This window comes from Lepus europaeus, chromosome 2 (assembly GCF_033115175.1).
Source record: "Lepus europaeus isolate LE1 chromosome 2, mLepTim1.pri, whole genome shotgun sequence".
Taxonomy (NCBI): Eukaryota; Metazoa; Chordata; class Mammalia; order Lagomorpha; family Leporidae; genus Lepus; species Lepus europaeus.
Genome location: NC_084828.1, coordinates 52833005 through 52840526, shown reverse-complemented (window position 1 = coordinate 52840526; position 7522 = coordinate 52833005). Strand labels below are relative to the sequence as shown.

The 7522-nt window shown below is 35.9% G+C and overlaps 1 protein-coding gene across 1 annotated transcript; it reads right to left on the bottom strand.

The window, feature by feature from the left end:
• Window positions 1-227: 227 nt before the first annotated feature.
• LOC133747831 (olfactory receptor 5K1-like) lies at window positions 228-1154 on the bottom strand. Its single transcript, XM_062176243.1, has one exon. It carries the CDS (start codon window positions 1152-1154, stop codon window positions 228-230), a length of 927 nt encoding a protein of 308 aa, XP_062032227.1.
• Between the last annotated feature and the right edge of the window lie 6368 nt (window positions 1155-7522).

The following is a 7522-nucleotide window of genomic DNA, read 5'->3' as shown; positions in this document are numbered from 1 at the left end:
AAGATTCACTCCTGATTTTTGTTATTTTGAGTTATGATTTAGCACAGTTGACTCCTCTCAATATGCTCTCCCCCTTATATTATTATTGCCTAAATTGAATGTATTATAATTTATAAATATTTTGCATATAATTTTTGCATTTCCTGTTTGTAATTTCATGTGGAAGTTTTTGCTCCATTCAGATCATTAAGCTGCAGTAAATGTGGTTTGTTCAAAGTTTTTTGAGATTATTTTTTCTTTAAAATTTTTCTCAAGACACTTATTACTTCCTTATTTCTCAGGCTATAAATGAAAGGATTGAGTAAGGGAACAACTATTGTAAACAAAATGCCAGCTGGTATATCTTTATCTCCTTCTTCCAGCAAATTGGGTCGAACATACATGAAGAAAAGAGACCCATAGAATAACGAAACAGACAGAAAGTGGGATGCACAAGTGGAAAAGGCTTTGGCCCTTCCCTCTTTGGATTTCATTTTGAAAATTGTAAAAAGAATGTAGAGATAAGATATTAAGACACTACCTATGGTGAAGACTTGAATTGAACCTGAAAAGATGAACAGTACCAGTTCATTGACATAAGGATCAACACAGGAGAGTCTGTACAAGGGAAGAATATCACAGTAAAAGTGGTGAATGTGGTTTGATGCACAGAATGCTAACCTAAAGAGAAGCCCTACATGAATCATAGAATGCAAGTTTCCAGCTATGAAGGCCCCGATGATCATCTGAATGCAGAGCTTCTTTGACATCATGGTGTGGTACTGAAGTGGACTACATATGGCCACATAGCGGTCATAGGCCATTGCTGCCAGCAGAAAGCAATCTGCAGTTTCAACAGTGCAAAGAAAATAAAACTGCAGCATACATTCGTAGAGGGAAATCATTGTGTCTTTAGAAAGGAAGTTCTCTAACATCTTTGGAGTAATTGCAGAGGCACAGCAAGAATCCACAAGAGCCAAGTTTCCCAGAAACATGTACATTGGTGTATGAAGACAACGCTCTTTTGAAATTAGTATCATCAGACCAAGATTTCCCACGATGGTCACTAGATAAATGACAAAAAATATCACAAAAAACAGAGAGGTTAGCTCTGGTTGATCTGTAAATCCTGTGAGGATAAATTCGTTTTTCATGCTATGATTTTCTTCAGGCATTCTTGATTTCTCTGAAAAATAATTGTGGAGAAATAAAATATTAATTTATAACATGCCCAAATATAATTTCTCTCAGTTTGGCTCAAAGGAATAGAAATATCTTTCACAATGCTTCCACATGTAACCTGAACTTCAGTGCATTCTAAATTCTTGAGAATCATCATTTACCCTAAACTTTTACATTATTGGCTATTTATTGCACATTTTCCAACTTTTTTTTCATTATAAACATCATAACATATGCACATAAAGTCTTTTGAGGTCTTGAGAGAAATATTCAAGGCAAAATATTTCTCTATTTGGATTAGGTAAAGCTGAGTCATAGTTTAAATGTTAACAGTTGGTATCAGTTTTCCTAAACAATTTCAGTGGCTATATACATCATGATTAGTAATATTATTTATAAGACTATTTTCAGGAATAGACGTTTGGCTCAGCAGCTAAGACATCACTTGGGTTGCCCACATCCCATATCAGAGTCTTTGGTTCAAGTCTTGGATCTGCTTCCAAAACAACTTATTTCACATTCTAGGAGGCAGCACATGGTAATTCAAGTACTTGGGTCCCTGCCACCCATATGAGAGACCTGGATTGGGTCTGAGGTTTCTGACTTGGGCCTGGCCCAGTCATGAATGTTGCTGGCATTTGAGGAGTGAACTGGCAAATGGAAGCTCTCTCTCTCTCTCTCTCTCTCCAAGTAAAGTGAAAATAAATTTAAAAACCCACTATTTTCAAACATCAATATTCATACTGTCATTATTCACAGTACCCAAAAGGTGGAAACCACTCAATGTCTACAGACAGACGAATGGATAAATTTAGTGTGGTATATACATGTGAGTATAACATGAATGTTATTTAATGTTGAAAAGAATGAATCTGGAGGCCGGCGCTGTGGCGCAGCGGGTTAACACTCTGGCCTGAAGCGCCAAAATCCCATATGGGTGCTGGTTCTAGTCCCAGCTGCTCCTCTTCTGATCCAGCTCTTTGTTATGGCCTGGGATAGCCTAGAAGATGGCCCAAGTCCTTGGGCCCCTACACCCATGTGGGAGACCTGGAAGAAACTTCTGGCTCCTGGCTTCAGATCAGCGCAGCTGTGGCCATTGTGGCCATCTGGGGAGTGAACCAGCAGATGGAAGACCTCTCTCTCTGTCTCTATCTCTCTCTGTAACTCTGTCTTTCAAATAAATAAAATAAATCTTTAAAAAAAAGAAAAGAATGAATCTGACACCTTACAACATGGATGAACCTATATGCTAAGTGAAATAAGGCAGACATAAAGGGCACAAAAAATTTGAGGTATCCAGAGTATTCAAATTTATATAGAGAGATTATATTTATATGCATGAATTTAAAAAATCTTTTGCATAAAGTCATATTTTAATTCTCTTTTCCATGGACTCTTTGTGGTACTTTTATAGAATGGTGGATGTTAAGGAGAGGTGGGAATGAGGAGCTCTTGTTTAATGGGCACTAAGTTTCAGTTTGGGAAGATGGAAAAAGTCCTAGATATGAATATTCATGAATGTACTTAACGTTTTTGAAGTAATACTACAATATGGCTAATGTAATAATTTTTATGTTATTTATTACATGTTATATATGTTATATATTACAGCACAATAAAAATTTTAGCAGACTTTATTTCCATATTATGAGTAATTTATTATTTCTGATACCATTGTAGTATAGACTTAAAGTGCTTAAGGGAAAAGGGGAATATTTTTAAGATGTTTATATATCTGGGAGCTGGGGAGGGAAAGTGATACTAATGGAAGCAGAGGGCAAAGAGAGAGAAGGAGAAAGAAAAAATGCTCTACTAAAGACCTTCCAAGGGAACCAGCACTGTGGCGTAGTGGGTAAAGCTGCCGCCTGCAGTACCGGCATCCCAAATGGGTGCCAGTTTGAGTCCCAACTGCTCCACTTCTGATACAGCTCTCTGTTATGGCCTGGGAAAACAATGGAGAATGGCCCAAGTCCTTGGGCTCCTGTACCTGTGTGGGAGACCAAAAGGAAATTCCTGGCTCCTGGCTTTGGATTGGCACAGCTCCAGCCATTGCAGCCATCTCAGGATTGAACCAGCAGATGGAAGACCTCTCTCTTTCTACCTCTCTGTAATTCTGCCTTTCAAATAAATAAATAAATCTTTAAAAAAAAATTCCATATTATTTATAATATGAGTTATGCATGCAATGTAAAATTACTCATGTGGGCATATGTATAAAGAAATTCAATGCTATTAAAATGGAGAAAGATCAAGGGCATGACTAGAGCCTAGGGAGATTACTGACGCCATAAACAAGAGTGTCAGATTGCTAACTCAACAACAGGAGTCACTGTGTACTTATGTCTCATGTGGGATCTGTCCTTAATGTGTTGTCCAATGTGAAGTGATGCTATAACTAGTACTAAAACAGTATTTTTACATTTTGTGTGTCTGTGTGGGTGCAAACTGATGAAATCTTTCTTAGCATGTACTGAATCGATCTTCTGTATATAAAGATAATTGAAAATGAAAAAAAAAAAAAACCCTGGTGTTAAATTGGAAATTGCATACAAAATTAATCAATTTTTTAAAAATATCATGTAGGATCTCTGTCTTTAATGTGCTGTACACTGTTATTTAATGCAATAACTAGTACTCCAACAGTATTTTTTCACTTTTTGTTGCTATGTGGGGGCAAACTGTTGAAATCTTTACTTAATATATACTAAACTGATCTTCTGTATATAAAGAGAATTGAAAATGCATCTTGATGTGAATGGAAGGGGAGAGGGAGCGGGAAAGGGGAGGGTTGCGGTTGGGAGGGAAGTTATGGGGGGGGAGCCATTGTAATCCATAAGCTGTACATTGGAAATTTATATTAATTAAATAAAAGTTAAAAAAAATTGACAAATTAACATATATAAGTATATGTCAAAATCATAACTAAATGAGAAGGTTATTTGTGGTAAATACAAACTAGAAGGTTATTTGAGGTAAATAGAATGTTTCCCTAAATTTTTCTATGAAGACCTTATATAAACCAGTAGGAATAATTACTAGAAAGCAGACCAGAAAAACCCAAAAGAAATCCAATTTTTAACCAGTTTAAAGGGTTTGATTTTAAAAAAATATAATTATCTAATTGTATATAATACTAATTTCCAAGTAAATTCTTACATTTAAATATAAAAGAAATGTAGCATGGAAACAGCAAAATATCAATGCTAGCTTTCTCTGTGTATTGAAAATGATAGGTCATTTTTTCTTCTTTATATTTTCCTTTATTTCAGATTCTCTACAGTGATCATTACTTTTAGAAAAAAAGACTTTTTATTAAGTAAGTAAAATGACTTGCTGTTAGATTGCTCTATGCTTTATATATTGAAAGTCCACAATGATCATTGGAGACCCAATTTAAGTTTCTTGAACCTTACATTTCTATAGCAAATAATGTCACAATGATGTGCGAAGGAATGCCTGCTATATTCCTAAGGTAAATGTATCAAGAATTATAAATGATAATAATTTGTTGACATTATTATATACATTCTAAACCATTCGAGTATGTACTCACATTTTGTCATAACTCATTCTTAAAATGTATTCTTTTTTTTAACCTTTTTTTAGTAAATATAAATTTCCAAAGTACAGCTTATGGATTACAATGGCTCCCCCCCCCCATAACTTCCCTCCCATCCACAACCCTCCCAACTCCTAAGATCAGTGGCCTCTGTGGAAAGCAGTATCTCTTTGGGGTCAAATTTTACCTTTCTGTTTTTAAAAATTTTTGTGCTTACTTGAAAGAGAGAGAGAGAGAGCGAGAGAAGAGAGAGAGAGATCTTCCATCTGTTGGTTCACTCACTGGATGGTCCCAATGATCAAGGCTGAGACAAACTCAAGCTGGGAGTTTCATCTGGGTCTCTCACATGGTTGTCAGGGGTACAAGCATTTGGGTCATTTTCCATTGCTTTCCCAGGAGCATTAGCCCAGAGTTTGATTGGAAGTGGAGCAGCCAGGACACAAACTGGAGTCCATATGGAATTGCTGGTGTGGCAAGTGGTGGCTTATCCCATCATACCACAATGCTGGCCCCAACTTTCAATCTTTTGAAGGCCAGTGTTCCAATAATACCCATGTGTTCTATGGTGCTCATATTTATTAAAATTATAATTTTAAAACTTCCTGTATTTATTATTTGGATAGGCCCTTATAGATAAGAATTCTCAGCTATTGGAGAATGCTTCTTCTTCTTTTTTTTTTTTTTAAAGATTTATTTGAAAGACAGACATAGGGAGAAACAGAGAGAGAGAGAGATCTTTTCATCTGCTGATTCACTCCCAAGATGACCTCAATGGCCAGGGCTGGGCCAGGCCAAAGCCAGGAGCCAGGAGTTTCTTCCGGGTCTCCCATGTGGGTACAGGAATCCAAGCTCTTGGGTCCTCCTCTGCTGCTCTATCAGGAGCATCAGCAAGGAGCTAGATCAGAAGTGGAGTAGTTTGGACTCCAACTGGTGCCCATTTGGGATGCCAGCATCACAGGTGGCAGATTTAACTAGAACACCATCTAGGGGAATGTGTCATTTTAGTCTGTCATAGTTCAGTATAGTTATGGTGAGAATGATTTATCGTTGATACATATCTGTAGAATGTGTGCTTTGTGAAGTTTCTTTAGACAATCAGTTGACATTTCCAGATCGACAGTTTTCTGGATATTTATTGACCATACTATACTCCAAATTTCATAAACAGAGAAGTGGTTTAGAGACATAGATACAGGAAGATCTCTTCTCTTTTGGTTTCCTGAAAATATAATTAACTTTTATATCATGGATTACTTGGAGATGACAACTTTAAATACAGTATTTTTTAAATAACATTTGGGGGCTGGCATTTAACTTAGTGGTTAAGACACCCCGGTCCCACAGATGAGTGCTGTTACTCCTGATTCTGTTCTTTAGCTAATGCAGAGTCTGGGAGGCAGTGGTAATGTCTCAAGTAATTGGGTTCCTCCCAATTATTAGAGCCTTGTGTTGAGTTCCTGGCTCCAAGTTTTAACTCTTGTGGGCATTTGGGCTGTGAACCAGTAACTGAGACCTCGCTCTCTCTCTCTCTCTCTCACTCTCTCTCTCTTTCCCTCTCTCCCCCCACTCTCCCTGTCTTAAAGAAAGTAGAGAAGAAAGAAAAAAAGAAAATTTGAAATCTATGTGATTTGTGGTTTTAAAAAATTAAATTTCATATCCTTGCCAGCTTGAAGTTAATTCCCTTCAGTTTCCCAGATGATTATAAATGATCAAACAGCAATAAGATTTACACTGATATTTTGTTTCTTATTTCTCTAAAAATCTAAAGAAAAACTAGAGTGCTATATAAAATCACATCATGGGTTTAAAATATTGGCTTGAAATTATAGTCCTTGCCAATATAATTTGTCTAACACATAGGGAACGCCTAACATAAAAGTTTAAACAGAACTTCATAATAGAGGCTAACAATTTCATTTCATCATTATGTGGCAAACCATACTGTACAAAGAAATTTCAAAAGCTTCATTGATTTAGCCTGTTATGACTACAAAATAGTGTTTTTATTTTTTTTTGTAAACTTAGATTCCTCTTGTTCAGAAGTTATACAAATAAATGATAGTCATATGTCTAGTGCTCATTCAAGAAACTTTAAAGAGGAGAGACTTTAGAGATCTAAAAAAATTGAAAAAGTAGAATTGCAAGGAAAAAAAAATCCTAAATAACTTAGAGAAATAAATATTTTAGGAGATTAGCATTTTTAGTGAAAACAAATTCTAAATTTTTTCTCACCTGGATTTCTCTAGTAAGAGTTTTATAGAGGCCAGTTGATTCCTGGTGTTAATTTTAAAAGGAGATCCAGAAATCAGACCCTATCCTTTGACCATTTAACTGAATACTTCTACAGTTAGATCAGTGTTAATATTTATGTCACTGGTTGAAAATGGTTCATATACTCAAATCAATACTGAGGGGATTTACTTAGCATTGACATCAGAGCACAGCCTGGGGAACTGAATGCTATAAACACTGCAGACATACTAAATTGGAATAATGATGTATATCCTTTGAGACCTAGAGAGTAAGTAAAATTCACATTTTTAAAGAAAATTTAAAGGACATGTTTTGATTTTCATTCATATGAGTTTATACCATTTATCATTATCAGCAATATGAACACAAAATCCTCAATGGGAAGAAAAAAAATCCCACTGGATTGGAAGAAATCTGTAACTTCTGTCATACCATATACAACATTAAAGGGCTCTGAGTTAGGAAGTAACTTAGTGGGATCTTGGAGCTGAAAAGTCAATGTAAATTAGAGAGATAGTAGTGGTAAATGAAGTTGGAGCAAGAGCCAGT